Consider the following 20,688-nt stretch of genomic DNA (forward strand, 5'->3'; position numbering starts at 1 on the left):
GAACTGCTTGAAATCAGGAAACATGAACACTTTAGTAATGAAAGACAAGAAAGTCAAGCTAGTGTTCTGGTTTTGTTTTGAGGATGCCATATAGAGGAACTGGGAGCTTGGGAGTTTTCAAGTGGGAGCTTGGAAATGCCCCCTTCCAAGATTGCAGGGCAGAAGGCGCTGTCTTTTGGAGAATGTGGCTCAAATGGTCAAGAATCCGCCTGCAGTGCAGTAGAGCTGGGTTTGATCCACTCCAGTATTCTGAGTGGCACACAACTGTGGGCGGGGAGAAAGCGCCCCGTCTAAGACTGCAGAGCTGAAGTGACTGTCTTTAAGAGAACTCAAGGCTCAAGTGAACCACATAAAGCTGCACTTCTCAGGCAGAGAAATTGAGAAACTCTTAAGGGATTGCACAGGGTTTTAAATTAAAAACAAAACAAACAAAAACAACAACAAAACAATAAAATGGTTAGAAAAACAAGAGTGAGCTCTAACTCATAGTTTCCCTCATGCAACTTACTTATTTCTCCCATGAATGCCAGGATCCCTCGCAAACTGTAAGAAAACCTGAGTAAACTTAAAAAAAACTTTCTATTTATTTTAATTAAAATCTAATTACTTTACAATATTATAGTGGTTTTTGTCATACATTGACATGAATCAGCCATGGGTTAAAATCAACTTTCCAAAGTAATTCAATGCTTAAAATAAATGCACCAGTTTCTATCTTTGGGTACCACAGTTGTCCCCAAGGGGGTGCACCGTTCCTGGACGTACTGCAATACCAGGTCGATGCGTGGAGTGGACGGAGCAAGCTCCTATTCCAACTCCCTGCTCCAAAAATCCATTTAATATATTGTCCTCAGATAGAGGACGTATCAGATATTAAACTGATAAGAACAGATACTACACTTGATCTTAGCCAAAAGGCCGAGAAGCGATAACTGTGCCATCGCCCGTCGCCGTCACCGTCCTGCTGTCGTGCATGTTGCACTCAGTGTGACCGGGTCCCCGCTCACTCCAGGTCTCCCTTCCTTTGCCTCGTTGACAGTGCTATGGCGGCACTACACCAGACTCTCGGGCAGAAGTTGGATTCTCCACATTGTAAAAGAGAAATCCCGCATCTGCCGTGGCTTTGTGGTTCTCGGGCGGAAGCGCCGTCTCGAATCTGCATGCCCCGCCCTCTGTCGCCGAGAAGGCGTGGCTCCGGCGGGACCGCAGCGCCCTGGGGACGGCCTCGGGGCGGCGGCAGGGGAGCTCCTCCTTGGGGCTAGTGGAGAGGAGAGACCCGACCGGAAGGGGTGCGGGGTGGCCGTCGAGAGGGACCCGTGCGACGAGCTGTTGGCCGAGAGTTTTCCTGAAGACAAGGTCGCAAGACTCACTCGCTAGAAACGCCTGGACTGCAGTGTGGTACAGAGGCCTCCGCCTGCGGAGAGAGGGGCTCCGTAGGGTCGGGTGTGTGGAGGGGCTTCGCTGCCAGGCGGAAGGCGGATGGCCCACAGTGGGGAAGGGAGGGGGCGTGTGGATGCGGAGGGCGGGGCCGGGCCGCGGGAGGGGTTCACTCCAACTGCAGCGCCCTTGCCCTTCGGTGCTTCTACGAACCAAACCGATCCTCGGACTCCTACCGAAAGCTCCCTCCGCCTAGGCCCTCGTTTCCGTGCCCTTCCTCCTCAGCTGTGGGCCTCGCTGATGGCTCAGATTGTCAAGAATCCACCTGCAAGACAGGAATCATGGGTTCGATTTCTGGGTCGGAAAGATCCCCTAGAGGAGGAAATGGAAACCCGTGACAGAATTCTTGCCTAGGAAATCCCATGGACAAAGAGGATCCTGGCGGGTCACAGGGTCCCAAGGAGTCGGACGCTACTTAGCTACTAAACAGCAGGAAACATTATGTTGATCTGAACTGTCACAGCCACTAGCCACATGCAGCCAGGGATCGCTGGGCAGGTGGTTCCGCCCAATTCAGAGGTACTGAAAGTGGAAAACACACATGGGATTTCAAAGACTTAGTATTAAAAATTGTAAAATATCTCTGTAATGTTGATATTGAAATGATATTTTAGATATCTGTTTTGTGGGGGGCGGGGGGCAGGGAGGTGTGCCTCAGGATTTACAAGAACTCTGAGAGATGGAACCCTTGCCTTGTCTTTGAAAGCATGGAGCACTAACCACTGACCACCAGAGAATTTCTGAGATATCTTGAGTTAAAGAACATATTAAACTTAATTTCCCTTACTTCTCTTTATTTATTTATTTGTATATGCGTAAGAGTATTTAAATTTACCTGCAGGAGGGAACTGCCTGGTGGTCCAGTGGTTAGGCCTCAGCGCTTTCATGCAGGAGTCCGGGTTCCATCCTTGGTTGGAGAACTGGGATCCTAAAGGCCACAAAGTGGCCAAAGTAAAAAAAAAAGTTATGTGTGTGACTCACTTATTTCTTGAAAGCACTGTTATAGACGGAAGTGCTGAGAGGCTAAGCATCTTGACTAATGTGAAAAGAAGTAAGGATTTGCATTCAAGCATCCTGCTAACCACTGGGGCCTCAGGTTTTTTAAACCAGGGGTCCTGATATTTTAACTGTGGGTGATAAGAATGCCTCTTTGACGAGCATACTTGTGAATCTATCCGTGGAAATGCAAGCACATGGAAAAGTCTCAATGAGAACACCCTAGGAAAAGTCATTTCTTGCCTGTAAAATAGAAATGATTCCATTTGAAATCTTGCATACTATATACACCTACTCACCCTGAGCCTACTGTTTCACATCCCCTCTCCCTGGTCTTGTATTTTTGCTGGCTGTCAAGTGGCTTTGACACCCTTGATGCTCACATGGAATAGATATACATGTAGATATGGACGCGGACACATAGAATGTAGGTATAGTCACAAATATACAGCCATTAGTGCTGTATTGTCTTTCATCTTGATGGGAAACCTTTTGTTTGCTGGTCTAGTCTCAGTACCTATGGTAGTGCTCCAAATGTATTTGATTTTTGATGAATATGTGTTGAATGACCGGATGAGGGTCCAATGAGACAATGTATAATATGCTTAGCTTGGGTCTGACAAATTCTTCAAATTTCTGAGTCGGAAATTCTGGAAGGAGGCTCCAGCTCTGTGTATATCAAGTCTTCCAGATGATTCTGACAAACTCCCAAATTTGAGCATGCACCCATTCGTGTGGGCCAAACAACATGAGTGACTTGACAGAAATCTATGAAATCAAGAAGCTGAATCAGGGACTTCCTGGTGGTCCAGTGATTAAGTATCTGCCTCCCAATGTAGGGGACATGAGTTCGATCCCTGGTGTGGAGCTAAGATTCCCCCATACTTCGAGGCAACTAAGTCTGAGTGATCAGATACAGCCAGATAAGTAAATACATTTTTTTTAAGTGAAAGTGAAGTTGCTCAATCATGTCCGACTCTTTGCAACCCCATGGATGGTAGCCTACCAGGCTCCGTGATCCATGGGATTTTCCAGGCAAAAATACTGGAGTGGGCAGCTGAATCAAACATATAAGGTCTCTGGGGATTAGCCCCTTTGTTAAAGCTCTAAAGAGTCCCTCAGCTCGGATAACTGGCCAACAGCGAGTTCCCTGCACAGTGTGAGCCTGGCTCTCTCTCGTCAACTCACCTCTGTCTCTCTCTGGTGAGCTTGTTCTTCCCCCCTCACAGCTGTTGGCGGTTGCTCCCATGGCACTGTCACCCTCTTGGGGCTCTGGCTGCTGTTCCTTCCTGATCACCCAAGGCCCCTCTTGATGCCAAGGTCTCCCCAAGTGCCAGTCTCCTGTGCAGATGGATGCTGGAATCTGTCCCCTAGTGGTGTAGATGGATGCTGGAATCTGTCCCCGAGTGGATCTGTCTCCTAAGAGACCACAGCCTGCTGCAACTGCCTCTTCACAACCTTCTCCATCCTCCAGCCTCCTCCCGCCTCTGCCTTCCCGGCACCAGCTATTAGGCCCTCAGGAAAAGCATAAGAAATGTCACTGAAATCAGATTTCCTGCTCAGAAAATGTTCATTTACATCTGATCTTACCTCCACAAAAACAACTTGAAAAGGGTGGCTTTTCCATTCTCTCTGTACATTCAAGCTGTAGTGAAGGTACTGTCTGAAAGGAAGACTCCAGGGAAGTTCCCTTGTGGTTAGTTTAGTGGTTAAGACTCCAAGCTTTCACTGCCAAGGGCAAGGGTTCAATACCTGGTAGCAGATCTAAGATCCCACGAGCTGGGTGGCATGGCAAGAAAAAGAAATAAACAGACCCCAGAAGGAAGGAAAGGAACCTGTCCAACTTCACTCTACCCACTTTGCTTCAGGTTTAGGCAGTGACAGACTCATCCACCAGGGGGCAGCATCTGCTCCTTTTCTGCCCTGGCCTGGGCTCTGGGACTTAGTTTTGGATGAGCTGCCTCTGAATGGGCCCCTGGTAGGAGAAAAGGGTCTTCAATGGCCCCCTTCCTCTCAGTTTTTCTTTTTTCTTTTCACACTCATTCTAAGTAGTAGGTTGTGTTTTCCCCATTTTATTCTTGTTTTTTTTTGGCCATGGAATCTCTTTTCTCCAGCCAGGGATGTAACCGTGCTCTGTGCAGTGGAAAACACAGTTGTAACCAATGGACACGCAAGGAATTCCCGCTTTGTTTTATTCTTGAGGAAGAAAAGCTGGGATTTGAAATATGTGTCTTTGTGATTCCCTGGCGGAAGCTGCTCTTGGACCTCATCTCCCCTCCCATCCCTCCTCCTGCCGACTCCTCTCCTCCCTTCACTTGTGCACTCAGCAGGTCCTCGGTTGGGATGCAGTGGAGACAAGGATGTCCTCAGCTGCTTCCTAGGTGAGCCTCACCCATCCTGTACCCTCCCCTACTCCAAAGCCTGAGCTGTCCTGCGGAAAGGGACCTGGAATCTCTAAGCCCCTCTTTACATGCTGAGGAAATCAAGCCTCCTAGCGGAAAGTGGTTTTCTAAGTCAGCCTACTTGTCAGGACAGGAGTCATGATGACTCTCAGCTCAGGGTTCAGACCACCAGGCCTTAAGGGGGGGCCTATCCAGTGTCATCCTTTGCATGGCCTGTTTTTCTCCTTTAAGAAATCCCTCTTCCCCAAGGCCTGAGGGTTCAGTATTACCCAGACCTTGCCTGGAAGTACAGGGTTTTTAGGTGTCCCTCCCAACCCCCAAGGTGTCAGGGACCCCAGACCCGGAAACTCCCGGCTAAGGCTGGGTGCTTAGTTCCCACACTCAGGGCACCCCTTGAGTATATGTAGTCCATCTATCATATAGCCATGAATTATGGAGGATTTCCTGATTGCCTGCTGTGTGGCAGGCACAGTGCTGGGCACTGTGGAGATGTGGCTGAGAAGAACCAGCTTCTGGGCTCAGCGCTTGGTCTGGTGGGGAGACAGCTCTGAGGAAGACCCTCCACTCAGCAGCTGGAATCTAACCAGGTCAGGGAGCCAATGGGAGGAAGCAGGTAGGTCCCAGCTAGTCTGTCCTTCTGTCTGGAATGCTTCCTTGCCCCTTGTCCATTCAATCTTGCCTCTGATGTCACCATTGGAGAGGCCTTCATGAGCACCTCCTCCTCCATGTAAAGTAGCTCTCCCCCCAGTCACTCTCCAGCACATTTCCCTGTTTTATTTTCCTCGATGGCTTATGTCACTATCTGAAATGAGCCTCTTTAGTCATTATCTGTCTCTCCCTACTCCTCATCGTAATGTCCACTCTATGAGAGCATGTCCTTATCCATTTCACTGAGGCCTTCAGACTGACAGGTACTCCATCCATGAATGCTCAAAGTAAGAATGTTCTTGAGCATTGTGAATCCTCCAATGTACTAGGACCTGGGCTGTGATCTTGTGGAGAGAAAGGGCTGTAGAAATGAGGCTGCCGGTATAAAAAATGGTGACTAATGGAGGAAGGCTCCCTGGGCCCCAGGCTGGTTGTGGAAATGGGAACTGGAGTTGCCATTTTAAAGGAGACTGGACTGGTACAGGCCCACAGACTGGTGCTGAGCCCAGTCTGAGCCCAGGACTGAGCCCTTTCTTTCACCCCCACCTTGCCCCACCTCCTCCTTCCCATTTGTTCATCAACACCTTTCTGGGCAAAGGCAAAGGATGAAGGGTGGGGTGAGATTTCCAGTTTCAACGCCCTTATCAGATAATCAAGTTATAATTTCCCTCTTGTGTGTGAGGCCCAGGAGATGTAGGAGAAATGTCAAAGAAGTTTCAAAGGTTGTGGAAGAAACACAAAACAATGTGTCTGTTTTCAGTTTCCATGCATTCTCTGTTTCTCTTTGTATTTTTGATTTCACAGCCATTTTATCCAAGCCAAGTTTGGCCAGTTTTTAGCTGAGCGACACTGGACAAGTTACTTCACCTTTCTGTGGTTTGCTGTTCTCTTTTTAGAGTAACTCTACTTACGACATGGTATGAGTTGTATATTTAAGAAGGAATATTGGGGATTCCCTGGTTGTCCAGTGGTTAGGATTCTGCACTTTCACGGCTGAGAGTGAGGGTTCTAGCCCTCACTGGTCATAGAATTAAGTTCTTGCAAGCTTCGAGGCCAAAACTAAAAAAAAAAAATTTAAAGAAAGAAAAGAATAAAAGGAAAAGTGTGCAAAGTTCCTTGACCACAGCTTAGCATACAGTGGCTACTTAAATAGGCCAGTTGTTCCCAACCTCCTGGTCTGTGCTGTCTTCCCCTCTGCTCAGTTCCTTTCCTATTCCTTAGCTCCTGCTGCATCCTGCAAGCCCCCAACATGGCGGGTATAAAAGCTAATTACTTAAGGTCTTGATCTCTTAAGGGATTTGGGGAAGCTCCCTGCATCGTTAAGGAAAACCAGGTGGCTGGTTTGTAGCAGGAAGGGGAAGAGGAGGTGGCAAGGCAGGCTGGTGCTAAACAGATGGGAGCTAGTGGGTAGGACGGGCTAAGCCCTCCTGTCTGGCAATGGCTTCCCTTTCCTTTTCTTTTTCTTTCTTCTTCTTTTTTTGATATTTATGTATTTTGCTTCATCAGCTTTTAGTTGTGGCATACAAACTCTTAAGTCGCAAGATGTGGGATCTAGTTTCTTGACCAGGGATCAAACCGGGGCACCCTGTATTGGGAGGGCAGAGTCTTAGCCACTGGACCACCAGGGAAGTCCCCATCCTCCTCTTTTCTAATCACCCTTACAGACAGTTTTCTAAAAAGTTAATATTGTGATGCATAATAAATGCAGGAATCCGGCTTCCTTGTAAAAATGGAATAGCATAGTCAAAATTTGCTTCTCCTTTGATCCCCTTCTCCACGTTCAGTTTTACCTTTCTCCCTGCAGGTAATCAGTTAGCCTTTGGTCACACTGCCCCTTTGTGACATCTCCTCTTCAGTGCTGCCCAGACTAAATCAGGCTGTAGTGACTGGGGAGATGCCACGCAGTGCTGTCCACCTCCCAACCAGTCCTACACAGAACTCATTAATTTCTGGAAACCTTTCCAGGGGCTTCTAGTTGACACTTTCCCTCCTCTGAAGTCCTACGCATGCTTATCTCATGATTTACAAAGTCCCAGTGCTCCCTGTCAGTGACCAGTCTTGTCTCCCTCACTAGAGTATAAGCCCTCTGAACCCAGGCATTTGTGGTCTGCACATCCGCTATGTCTTCGTAGTTTCTTTGGCTCGTGCGGCGCAAACAGTATGAATGAAGTCAGCAAACACCCTGGGAAGTGAAGAATTTTGCCTTTATCAATTTGAACAAGGTAGGGTCTGCTATGGCAGGCACTCTGACCAGAAACTGGGGGAATTCTGCTAATAATCTCCTGACTAGAGAGACTGAATAGGTAAGTGGTGAGGGACCGAGGCATTGGATTCAGACATGTCCTTGCTCAGCCATTTACTAGCTATGTGTGATGTTAGACAGGGACTTTCTAGGTGGCCCAGTGGTAAAGAATCTGCTTGCCAATGCAGAAGACTCAAGAGACAAGGGTTCCATCCCTGGGTTGAGAAGATCTCCTGGAGAAGGAAATGGCAACCCACTCCAGTATTCTTGTCTGGAAAATTCCATAGACAGAGAAGCCTGGAGGGCCACAGTCCATGGGGTGGCAAAGAGTTGGACTTGACTGAGCACACACGACATTAAACAAGTCATTGAGCCCTTCAGAGCTTTCTTCACCTGTGTAGTGAGACCACACCAGTCCCTACCTCCTGGGCTGTCATGGAGATCAGTAGGGGTAATAGGTCGGAGAAGGCAATGGCACCCCACTCCAGTACTCCTGCCTCGAAAATTCCATGGACGGAGGAGCCTGGTAGACTGCAGTCCATGGGGTCACTGAGGGTCAGACACGATTGAGCGACTTCACTTTCACTTTTCACTTTAATGCATTGGAGAAGGAAATGGCAACCCACTCCAGTGTTCTTGCCTGGAGAATCCCAGGGACTGGGGAGCCTGGTGGGCTGCCGTCTATGGGGTCACACAGAGTCGGACACGACTGAAGTGACTTAGCAGCAGCAGCAGGGGTAATAAGTTTAGGCGGTTTATGGGATTCCAGGTTCATACAGGTTAGAACATTAAATTAGAAAAGATATAGGAGGAAGACTTGTCAACATCTCTCGAGTAAACCCTGGCAGAGGAAGCGCACACGTGGACTGAATATCTCTGCCTGTGTGAGGGGCATGTGGGGATATTGAGAATATTATGCTCTTCATCTCTCCTCCCTAGCCAAACGCTGCCACGCCCCTTCCACCTTCCATCCCAGGTTAATTCCGAGTTTAATTCCAAATACAGGCAATGGTAGAAAACATCAATAAAACGGTCACCAATTGATCACAGTTGCATCACAGTGGGGACCCGGTTGCAATCCGCGGATCTCCACGCTCCGCCCCTCCTCGCTGCCGCAGGGCCGCTGATTGGCCCATGCCACGTGACGTCACACGCGGGTTTTAAGGCCGAGTGCCCCTGTCAGCTCCGCAGTGCCCGCGCGCTGGAGACCGGCGTGGATACTAGCGGGGCTGGCCCGGAGGGGAGCGGGGAGAGCGCGGCTGACGGGAGGTAAAGGCGCTGCTCAGGCCGAGCCGAGGCGGTCTGGGTACGGGAACGCGGGAGCTGAAGTCGGCGATCGGAGGAAGGCGGGCAGCGGAGGGTCGCGGGGCAGTGGGGAAGGGGTCTGTGTAAGGAGGGGCGTGTCAACCGTGGGGTTGTGGAAGGCGAGTGGGAGTGGGCCCTTCTCTCCGATTTCAGCACCCGCACCCTGATTCTTAATTTCGGGCCACTGCCCCCCAGATGCAGGTTCCCCCGAGGAATCTCTCCTGGGGAGCTGGGGTCGCGGTGCCTGCTGCCACACCACAAGCGCGGAAGCTGACTGTCCCCCTATCCAGGCCTCTCTCTCCAACCTCAGTGTCCTAGGGGTTTCTCTGGGTCTCATCGCCCCTGTCATGGCCCCCAAGGGACGGGGGAGAGCCTCTGTTATACCTGCAGCTGCTTAAAAAAAAAAAAAAAAAGCCGAAAACAAATTTTTAAAAAGTGGGCTGCTGATTTAGGACGTGATCAAGAAGTTGCAAATTTCATGTTTGTTATTAAACATCGATCCTCCTCTTTTCTCCCATGACCTTTCCCTGTTCAGATAACCCAGCTGTGATCCCCAAAGCGTGCAATTTCAAGGTCTCCTCCCTGCCTCTTCTGTGAGCCCCAAGACCTGCATCTTAGCTAGAGTTCAACATGGGGAACCACTTGACTGAGATGGCGCCCACCACCTCCTTCTTGCCTCACTTCCAGGCCCTGCATGTTGTGGTCATTGGGCTGGACTCAGCTGGAAAGACCTCCCTTCTTTACCGCCTTAAGTTCAAAGAGTTTGTCCAGAGCATCCCCACCAAAGGCTTCAACACAGAGAAGATCCGGGTGCCCCTGGGGGGGTCCCGTGGCATCACCTTCCAAGTGTGGGACGTCGGGGGGCAGGAAAAGCTTCGACCGCTGTGGCGATCCTACACACGCCGGACAGATGGCCTGGTGTTTGTGGTGGATGCTGCTGAGGCTGAGCGGCTGGAGGAGGCCAAGGTGGAGCTCCACCGAATCAGCCGAGCCTCGGACAACCAGGGTGTGCCTGTGCTGGTCCTGGCCAACAAGCAAGATCAGCCCGGGGCACTGAGCGCCGCCGAGGTGGAGAAGAGGCTGGCGGTCCGGGAGCTGGCTACTGCCACACTCACCCACGTGCAGGGCTGCAGTGCTGTGGATGGGCTGGGCCTGCAGCCAGGCCTGGAGCGCCTGTATGAGATGATCCTCAAGAGAAAGAAGGCTGCCCGGGCAGGCAAGAAGCGACGGTGACCTGAGGCTGCTCCTCCTCACCAGTAGGGGTCTGCACACTTGGACAGCCAGGCGGAGCCTGTGGCCCCTCATTCAGCCCCAGGGTGCAGGACCTGTCCACCTCAATGGAGGACCAAGAAGCACAACAGGGGTCCTGTTTGGGGGCAGCATGGGGGCGGGTGACGGGAGATGGAATGTGTTCTCACATCTCTCCCTCATCCTCACTTCTGGGGAAGTGGAGGCTGCAGGACTGTGGAGGCTTAAATGTAAACTGACTCTACCTCGACCCTGTTTCCTGTTTTTCTTCTCTGGCTTTTTGATTAGACGTGTTTGGGGGCAAAGGAAAGTTACTTGGAGGATGCATTTGGAATAATGAGAACTAGCTCTTGGCTCCCCCCACCCCAACTGAGGGATGCTTTTCTAGGGGTGCCAGTCATAACTGTCTATATTTTTGTGTTTGTATGAAAGTGCCAAGAATCCCTCCATCCCCCCTTTGTAGACTTAATGACCGTTTTTATAAGCCATGTATGTCCTCTGTATAATTATTAACTATTTTTTAGCATTTGCCTATAAGTTATTAAAGACTGATGATGTTGTAGCTCTAACCTTGGTTTGGCATTTTCCTTTCTTTACCTTGGCTCAGGGATAGTCCCAAGATTTCCAGATGGGCAGGCAGGGGTGGGGAGGAGGGACTTATCTTGAAGCTGAATTTGCAAAGCAAGCCTTTTTCTAAAAAATTAGATTGTGTGTTCATGGGGCAGCTGGTGGGGATTAGAGAGAGTTGAAGTAACTCCATGTTATCGCCTGATCTATGGATAGAAGAGCCTGGTGTGCCACAGTCCATGGGGTTGCAAAGAGTCAGATACAACACACACAGACACACACACACATATCACATTGCTTGATCTCTGCCGGGTTTTTTGGGGTCCCTTCTTTCTCCCTTTCTTCCCTCATCCTCTTGCTCTTACTTATTCTTGACACTAACTGGTCCTTGCAGGCATTAAAAAAAAAATTATCATTTTTGGCTGTGCCGGGTTTTTGTTGCTGTGTGCGGGCTTTCTCTAGTTACAGTGAGTGGGGGCTACTCTTCATTGACGTGCACAGGCTTCTCATTGCTGCTTCTCTTGTTGTGGAGCATAGGCTCTAGGGTGCGTGGGCTCAGTAGTTGTGGTGCATGGGCTTAGTTGCCCCAAGGCATGTGGAATCTTCCCAGACCAGCTATTGAACCTGTGTCCCCTGCATTGGCAGGGGGGTTCTTTACCACTGGACCATCAAGGAAGTCCCCTTGCGGATTTAACTTCAAGTTTTGCAGGTGCGAGCTGCTCCTACGTTCTTGCCCTTGGGGCCACCTCTTAGGTCTGTATAGGTAAATCCTCAAAGGGCCTTCTGTCCCACCCCCAGCACTCAAGTGGTTAGTCTGATTTCCTCCCCCAACCCAGCACACACCTTGGGGGATGTGGTGAGAATGGAAAGTAATTTCCTCCTGGCCTGAAGCCAGATCCATGTGCCCGATCCTGCTGACTGCAGCTCACTGGCAGCAATGGCAGTGACTGATGCTGGGGAGGCCTGGGCTGGATTGAGCCAGCCTGGCACCTGTGACTAAGCCCTGAGTTGTCCAGCTCTGGGAATGGTAGCTATTCCCACGAGAGGGGAAGTCTAGTAGCTGTTTGAGCCAGGTGGGAGTGAGGACTGCTGGATATCCATATAGGCCACCAATGTTAGCAATGATGGAAAGAATAAAATGCTGATGTCATGAGCGCCTGCTCAGACTCTTAGGGCCAACCCATTCTCAGCAGGAGGGCCAGCTGTGTCTGAGGACAATTAGATCCTCCTAATCTGAGTGGGAGTCGTAAGTAAAAATCAAACACCATCAATTCTTTCCAATCCCCTAGTCCTGCTCCCACCCTTTGTGCAAACAAGGGCTCCCAAGAGCCAGTTCAGAGTCCTGGCTCCAGAATCAGATGAAAGGACCTGGGGACGGAGGGGAGGTGCTGGCAACCCCATCCTGGGGGAGCTTTCCTAAGGAACTCCTTTCTTCCTAGCCAGTTGGCAGAAGCGGAATTTCGCTGAGTTGGGGCCGGTTCAGATTTGCTACACTTGTGCACAGTCCCTCCCCTAGCCCTCAAGGTGCCTGGCAGGATGGGGTTGGGTGTGCATCCATCCAGAAGGGTGCCCAAGTCTGCGTCAGCACTGGGGCCTGCTGGGCAGAGCTGCTGGACTGGTTCTGCTGGGGACACGTGCTACCTGGCCCCCGTCCACACATACCTGTGATTCATCTGTCCCAGGCCTCAGGGCAAAGTCCTCTCCTGCAGCCCAAGAGCAGGTTGGGGAGGCCCTGGCTGGAAGGACCCTAAGCTCTTGCTGGGAGATCTTCCCCATTCCACCCCAATTCTCTCTTCTGTCTTAAAATCTCCAAGGACCTGTTCTCTCCATTTTTGGTCGCCTGGGGGACTGAGGTCTCTGGATTTGGGGGACTATGTTAAAAAACCTGCCTGCCAATGCAGGAGACATAAGAGACAAGGGTTCTGTCCCGGGGTCGGGAAGATGTCCTGGAGGAGGAAATGGCAACCCACTCCAGTATTCCTGCCTGGAGAATCCCAGGGACAGAGCAGCCTGGCAGGCTACAGTCTGCTGCTGCTAAGTCACTTCAGTCGTGTCCAACTCTGTGCGACCCCATAGACGGCAGTCCACCAGGCTCCCCAGTCCCTGGGATTCTCCAGGCAAGAACACTGGAGTGGGTTGCCATTTCCTTCTCCAATGCATGAAAGTAAAAAGTGAAAGTGAAGTCGCTCAGTCATGTCTGACCCTCAGTGACCCCATGGACTGCAGCCTACCAGGCTCCTCCGTCCATGGGATTTTCCAGGCAAGAGTACTGGAGTGGGGTGCCATTGCCTTCTCCGAGGCTACAGTCTACGGGGTTGCAAAGAATCGGACACGACTGAATGACTTAGCAGCATGCAACATAACTTGGAGGTGCTCCCCCATCCCTAGCAGAGAGGCCTCTGTGGTGCCAGCTCTACGGCCCTGCCAACCGTCCTTCCTCCCCATCTTATTCGATTGTCTTCTGCTCCTCTCCTCCCCCCACCGCCCCACCACGCTCCAGCCCTGGGGAGGGGTCATGGTCCACAGGAGACCTGTGAATGTCCTAGCTCTTCCCCACAGCCCTGTGCCCTGACCACCTGGGGGGTGGAGGAAGAGGATACTGGCGGCAAGTGACAGTGAAATGGAGAAGCCAGTGGCTCTGAACGGGTTGTAGGGAGAGGACAGCACTGGGGTATTCTGATTAGAAAGTTACATTCTGGCTGGGTGGGATCCAGAACTTTGAAATAATCCTCCTGCCTTAGTCCATCAAAGGGACAGAGAGGTGGGAGGGAGGTGATCACCTCAGGGATTCTGTGTGTCGAACTCTGGGCCAGCTGGCTTGGGATGGGAGTGGGTCAGGATTGAGGGTAGGTTGTAGTCTCTTTGTCTCAGCTTCTTTATTAAGCTTCATTTTTTAAGAGAATTATTTATTCATTTATTTTTGGCTGTGCTGGGTCTTTCTTGCCGTGCTCGGGCTTCCTCTCGTCGCAGCAAGCAGGGGCTGCTCTCTAGTTGCAGTATGCAGGCTTCTCATTGCAGTGGTTTCTCTTGTGGAGCATGGGCTCTGGGGTGTGTGGGCTTCACTAATTGTGGCGCATGGGCTTAGTTACCCCGAGGCATGTGGAATCTTCCCCGACTAGGGATTGAACTTGAGTCCCCTGCCTTGGCAGGTGGAATCCCAACCACTGGAGTACCAGGGAAGTCCAGGAGAATTTCTTTGAGTCCCTGAATAGGTACTGAGGTAGAGGCTCCCTCAGGGCCGAGGATGTCCAGGGGCCAGGAGTGGTGGTCAGGGACTGACTGCCTGTGATGTGAAATTGAAGGAAACCAGTGGACTCAGCATTGGGGCTCCCTTCTGGGCTGCAACCCCCTTCCCCAGCCACCTCTTCTCGCACAGTTTGGATGGTAAAATCCAGGTGGAGGGCATTTTCCCTGGGTGCCCTGTGCTTCCCCATAGCCCTCATGAGTGCAAAGATGGCAGAGGTCTCTCACCTTCCCATTCCCCACTCCAGTCCCCCCATGCTGTGTGTGCTCAAGGCAAAGAAAAAGTAGCAAATAAGAGGGGCTTCCCTGGTGGCCCAGTGGTTAGGACTCTGTGCTTCCACTGCAGAGGGCATGGGTTTGATCCCTGGTCAGGGAACTAAGAAAGACCCTGCATGCTGCTTGGCGAGACCAAAACAAGGAAAGGAAAAAAAGTAGCAAAAAGGGAGGAAAGAATTCCTTAAGCGGGCAGTGACTTGCCAGAGGATAAAGCTACTTAGTGGTGTGTCCAGATCCTTCCTCCCAGGCTGGCTCTTTGGATTCCCTCAGCAGACAACAGGAGATAGGAGACACGGAGCAAGTCCAGGACCTCAGAGTTCTTTCCCTCCCTCCCTGCCTTGATTAGATTAGGGGCCAGTTTCCGCTCCCCCACTCCTCTTCCTGAAGAGTGGGGACTTTATCTTCAAAGCCCAGAAGAGCTCTGGCCTCAAAACTGGCCAGAAGTCCCCACCCTCCTTTCACATTGACCATGCATCATGCCAAGTCTTTCTGGAGATGGACACCACTGTGGCCTGGGAAGCACTGAGTTCCACTGAAGAACTAGGAGCACACAGGACAGCCTGTTCTCTAACACGGACCTTTTCTGAACAGAGGCCAGGGAAGGGGAGGGAGCGAGGGCAGTAGTGAAGGCCCAGGCCAGCAATGGGCTATAAGGGATGGGCAGTCTGTATCTAGCCACGCACCATTTCCAAGGCCATCTGCAGGACCTGGCTGGAAGTTTGGGGATGGGTGTCATGGAACCCCTTCTCCAAGCTAAGACAGAGGAGGGTGTTTGTTCATCCCTCCTTCCTTTAAAAGATGTTTTTTATGCTCTTCCCTGCCTCACTTGATTACCAAAGTTATAGGTCTTTGTTATGAAAGAAACTTAGAAAATGGAACACCCCATCGTCTAAACTTCAGAGCTAGCTAAACATTTTGAACAGGTTTTATATAAATCTTTCATATATATATATGACACATATGGGATTATCTCAGGCATATTGTTGTACAGGTTATATCTTGGGCATAATTCAGTGTCAGGACATATGGATTTTTCTCATTCTTTTTGATGACTACATGAGATTCCATTGTATGAATGGACCTTCGTTTATAAATTAAATCCACAGTGTGTCCCCAGCAATGAACTTCCTTGTATATATTTCTTTGTACTCTTGGAGATTTCCTGTAAGATGATTCCTAGAAGTAGAACTGCTGTGTCAAAGGGTACACTTATTTCAAATTTTTTCTAGATTAGTGACCAAGTATGTGTATGTGCCTTTAGAGAGTGTTTCAGTGTGTGTGTTGGGGGAGAATTTAAACCAGTTTCCTCGCCCTCCATCCTCAGATTTTAAGGCCTCTTTAAGCTGAGGGGGGTGTGTGTATGTGTGTGAGCGGGTGGGAGGGGGGTGGAGGGATGGGGGTTGGGGGTGAGGGATTAAGGGTGGGGGGTGTGGGGGGTTGGGGAGTGGGAGGGGTGGAAGCGGATAGACTTTACAGTGCTTTTGCTTTATGGGAGATAAGAAATACAATCACCAGCGAAGGTAGAGGATTTGCAGGCCCGAGGATTGAGCTCCACCCAGGAATGCCTGGCTGATGATGGAGGTGGGCAGATGGTGAGGACACCCTAAGCACCCAGCTCCTCACAGGCGGCAGGCAGAGTGGGCGAAACAGTTCCTGAAATAAATCCCTGGGACTTGGCCCAGGGAGGGAGTGAGGCTGAGATAGGAGCGCATGCTCTGAAGGGAATGTGAACAGATTTGAGCTTGAAGGAGGGCAGCTGGGGCCCGGGACCTACCCCCGCCCGTGCCCCCATCCACTAACCTATAGGGCCCCCCACCAACCGCCGTAACTCATGGGATCCCAGAACCGGAACCGGAAGCGAAAGTGTGAAATATCAGATCTCTCGGCTACCCTGAACTGTTTGGGACTCCATCTCTATTTAGTTTATTCAGGTCTCTGCGCTAATCCGGGTCTCTGCCCCTCCTGGATAGAGTCGTGTGATGGTGAAGGGGGAGAGGAAGGAGGGTTTATCTCTTTAGCACCTCCCATCCCCCTCCTAATAAATCTGGTGAAAAGATTGGTGGAGTAGGGTGGGGCTGACACCTGGCTTTTAAAGATTGCTGAAAGTGAGGTTTTGTGCTTTTGATTGTGTTTGTTTTTATAAGATCATGCCCTGCTTTCCATTCCAGATGCTGACTCTTATCCCTCAGGAGAGAGAAGGCAGAAGTGCTTGCTCATTCCCTGGAACTCTCCCAGTGTAATGGGGGAGGAACGGAGCCACCAGTCAGACCAGGCAGCATCTCAGAAAGTAACCCACGAAGCAAGACTTCTGTGACCTTGAGCAAGTCATTTCTTGTCCCCTGACCTCAGTTTACCCATCTGTAAAAGGAGGGGGTTGAATACATAATTATTTTTTCTGGTTTTCTTTCTCTGGTCCTCAGTAGGAGGTGGGCATGGGGAACTCCTTAATGATCTTTCTGTCTTCCTCTTATCTTTTGTTGAAATGACCTTGTTTTGTTTTTAAGTTTGTTTACTGTCTGCCTTCATCTCCAGGTTGTACAGCCTTCATCCATTTTGCCCACCGATCTATCCCCAGGACAGTGGCAGGCACACTTGTAAGTGTGGTGGATGATCATCTTGTATCTATGGAATTCGGGGTGTCCACCCAAGGGTTGGAGGGTTGGGGTGTCACCTCAGTGAAGAATCTTTTTAGTCTGTAAATGCTAATAACATTCAGGAAAGACACTAACAAATAAGGTTAGGGAGTTTATCTGGGAGGGTTTCCTGGAGGAGGTGAGGAAAAGAAGCAGATATAGAACTGGAATTAAGTATTCTGATTAAGTAAGAGAGGAGGACCATGGGATTGAAGTACTTTCTTGGTCCTACCTACTGCTCAGGAGGCAAGACCTGAGGTTGAGGTTTAACAGACAGTTTCGTTCCTCTCTTCCCAGTAATTAGTTACCTGGCCTGGGACACTGCCTAGAGTCTGTTCACCACTCCCCTATCCCAGCTCCTCCCAAGTTCACCCCAGGATGGTCAAACTGTATCTAGATCCCATTATCTGCCTCAGCACTCCAGAGGAGCCCAGCGTAGGGCAGGGGATAGGGAAGGGACTCACAAGTTCTAGACTTGTGATATCCAATATGGCAGCCACCAGCCATATGTGGCCACTGAGCAGGGGAAATGTAACTGATCTGAGACCTATAAATATGAAATATACAACAGATTTTGAAGCCTTAGTATGGAAAAAGAATGTATATATCTCATACTTTTTTATATAGATATGTTGTTTTTGAATATATTGAGTTAAAATGCTTCATTAAAATTAGTTTCATCTGCTTCATTTTACCTTTAAAAAATGTGGCTCCCAGAAATTCTTAAATTACATATGTTGTTCATATTCAATTTCTTTTAAAAATATTGTTATTATTTAAAATTTGTATGTTTATTTGACGGTGTTGGGTCTTGGTTGCAGCATTCAAACTTCTTAGTTGTGGCGTGTGGAATCTAGTTCCATGATCAAGAATCGACCCTGTGCCCCCTGCAGTGGAAGTTCTGAGTCATAACCACTGGACCATCAGGAAATTCCTTCAATTTAATTGAAAACACCTTATCAAACTATGATTCTCACTGATTCAAACCTGATTACTTTGCAGGTGATTTTATAGCTTCAATCAGGGTGTGTTCATGCTATAAACCATCTCTTTAACTGTCTGTTTGCTGATGAGCCCAGTTAACTAGAATCCACAGAAAATTCCTAACCTGATTTTACTCAATAGCTTTTGACCTTTCATCATACTGCTGAGATAGTAGCAACAGTGTTGATAGACTGAAGTTTCATCATCTTCCCATCACTTGCTGCCTTCCTCAGCCCAGCCCTCTCCCAATCCCTGCAAGGTGCTGGAGCAGAAAGAGAGTTCAGGCAGGAGCTACTGAAGGGGAAGATGCCAGCTGGGGGATCTGGATTATCTGCTCCTGAGTTTGCACAAACATTAGTGGGTGGCCCGAATGTGTGTGTAGGTGTAGTGGGAGAGGTCAGTTCTACAATAAAACCCTCCATCCACTTGTCTCCCCCGCCCACCGCCCCCCCAACCCCAGGCCCGAGAGCATCAATCCAATCACTCACTCATTCTTTCAAAAAATCGCCTATAATATCTTAAGGTTTAGCTTTATTGTGCACAGACACACCTTCCTTGGCACTGGAGCTAAAGGTATAACCTGTACTCAGAGACGCTCTAGATCCTCGATGCAGAGCCTGAGACAGGGATTCAGAGGCACAAGGTTTATTGAGGGCAAAGTCTCAGGAGAAGAGGAGAGAGGGAAGCAGGATAGGGCAGGAGAGGGGCTCAGCAAAAGCCCCTTCTCACAGCTGGATTCTGATTTGGACTTCACTCAGTAGGGAAGCTCTGGATGGAGCCTGGAACCACAGAGAGGAGCCCCCTGAGACAGGGAAGCTGGTCTTTGGTACCCTTCCCCTATCCCATCAGTCAGTTAATAGGCTGCTGGTTGCTCAGGTCTCCAGAGAAGAGGCCACCACAAATTGTTGGAGTCACTGGAACCAACACTTACAGCCAGTAGAGGGGCCTGGGCGGGGCATCAAGGCATCCACTCAGGGTGTGGACTGAAAGGAGAAGAAGTCGCTGACCTGGGCACGCCAGAGCCCTGATTGCTGCCTGTGTTTGGCAATCCTGTCCTCTTTCTACTCTCCCTCTGGGTCTCAACCTCAGCCCTTATCTGCCCTCTTCCCACCTTGTTTCTCCCTTTGTCTGTTTCTTGGTCCCTCCCTACCCTCAACATCCTTGGTTCCTGCCTCTGAGCTGCCCTTTCTCTTCTGAAACTCAGCATGAAATGCTGAGTTTCTTTGAAAGCCTCCAGGAAGTGGGGTACTGGGTTGCCCACGTTGACCTCTTTCCTTGTCAGTGGGTCAGTTGAACCGCACTGTTCCCTTAGAAAACTTTGGGGTCCCAGGGGACATTTGACTCAAACCCCTTTTGTTGCGTGCTTCCTTTCCTAGGTGTATCCATCCCCACCTCCTCTCTTGGAACAAGGACACTTTAGGAGAAATTCATTCTCAAGGCTTGACTCCTACTTAAACATCACAGGATACATTCTCTGGAAGGAAAGGGTGGAATCTGGGCTGGCTTCCTTAGAAACTTCAGCACTGGAAAGACACCTCCTTTCCTTGTCCCCTCTTAATTTCAAACAGAGACTGGGAGAAAGGAAGAGATGATTGTTTCTGGTCAGAGGCTGGGGGATGGATGGACTGACCTCTGAACCTCCCTTTTTTATGGCACAGCCCTGTTTGTAGAGATGCCAGAATTCTGATCAAAAAAGCAAGGGAGAGAAAAAGAAAGTATTCTCTGGGGGCATTTGGTTGCATTTTCATATCTCAAATCACACAGTGGGATGCAGTGTCATGCGCTCCATAACCCTCCTGTCTCTAGCATGTGGATTTCCTGTGGTTTGTCACACACACGCATGCAGACACACACACACCCACACACACCCCTCTTGTTGAAACCAGGACTGCTGGTTCCAGGGAAGGGAGTGAGGAAGCAGCTGCGGACAGATGTGGGTGGCCACATACTTCTCCCTCTGGGAGGTGACACTTCCACTACACCTCCACAGGTTTCATCTGAACCTCACCCTAGACTGGGCCCTGTGTGTCTGGGTGGGCAGGATGGATGGAGGAGATGGGCAGGCCCTCTGCCAACAAGGAAAACATTCTTAACAGGCCCTTGAACTCTCAGCAAATCAATTCTTCCAAGGACCAAATCTGGAGGAAACTCAGCTTAAAGAACAGCAGCGGAGGGACTTCCCTGGAGGTCCAGTGGTTAAGACTCTGAGCTTTCACTGCAGGGGGCATGGGAGCTAAGATCCTACATGTTCTGAGGCTCGGCCAAAAAGAAAAGGAAAAAAGAACAGCAGGGGATTAGGCCCTAGATTGCTGGGTGAATTTCAGTGACAGTTGATAGATGGAAGAACTCGGGAGGAGTTTGGGGGAACATTCATATTTCCTACTGTATTGACAGAAGGCAGAATGTGGGGCCAGGATAAAGCATCGGGTCTGGATTGGGGAAAGTGACCCTGGCAGTCCAAAGCATTTGACATCTCTGAATCAGAGGAAGGGACTGCCTGACCGGACGTGTCACCCCCATTAGGCTGGGGCTGAGGCTGTAATTGCCGTAATTCGTTGATGAATGCAATTTGCAGCTGGCTTCTCTCCCTGTGACAGGCCTCAATTAGAGCTGCCAGAGGGAGCTGAAATGGGAGGGGGAGCTGGGATGTTGTTTCCAACTGCTTCTCCTGGTTCCCTCTCAGCTTGTGGTCCCACCCTGAAACAAG

General features: G+C 50.0%; 1 protein-coding gene and 1 non-coding gene across 2 annotated transcripts; one reads left to right on the plus strand and one right to left on the minus strand.

Annotated features, from left to right (window-relative positions):
* Positions 1 to 739: 739 nt before the first annotated feature.
* Positions 740 to 930, minus strand: LOC112442852 (U2 spliceosomal RNA). Its single transcript, XR_003031140.1, has one exon. It is a non-coding gene; the product is annotated as a U2 spliceosomal RNA (small nuclear RNA).
* Positions 931 to 8,928: 7,998 nt separating this feature from the next.
* On the plus strand, positions 8,929 to 10,847 carry ARL4D (ADP ribosylation factor like GTPase 4D). The gene is made up of 2 exons (NM_001076135.1): positions 8,929 to 8,994; positions 9,566 to 10,847. Exon 2 carries the CDS (start codon positions 9,661 to 9,663, stop codon positions 10,261 to 10,263), a length of 603 nt encoding a protein of 200 aa, NP_001069603.1. The 5' UTR covers positions 8,929 to 8,994; positions 9,566 to 9,660; the 3' UTR covers positions 10,264 to 10,847.
* The last annotated feature ends 9,841 nt before the right edge of the window (positions 10,848 to 20,688 follow it).

This window comes from Bos taurus, chromosome 19 (assembly GCF_002263795.3).
Source record: "Bos taurus isolate L1 Dominette 01449 registration number 42190680 breed Hereford chromosome 19, ARS-UCD2.0, whole genome shotgun sequence".
Taxonomy (NCBI): domain Eukaryota; kingdom Metazoa; phylum Chordata; class Mammalia; order Artiodactyla; family Bovidae; genus Bos; species Bos taurus.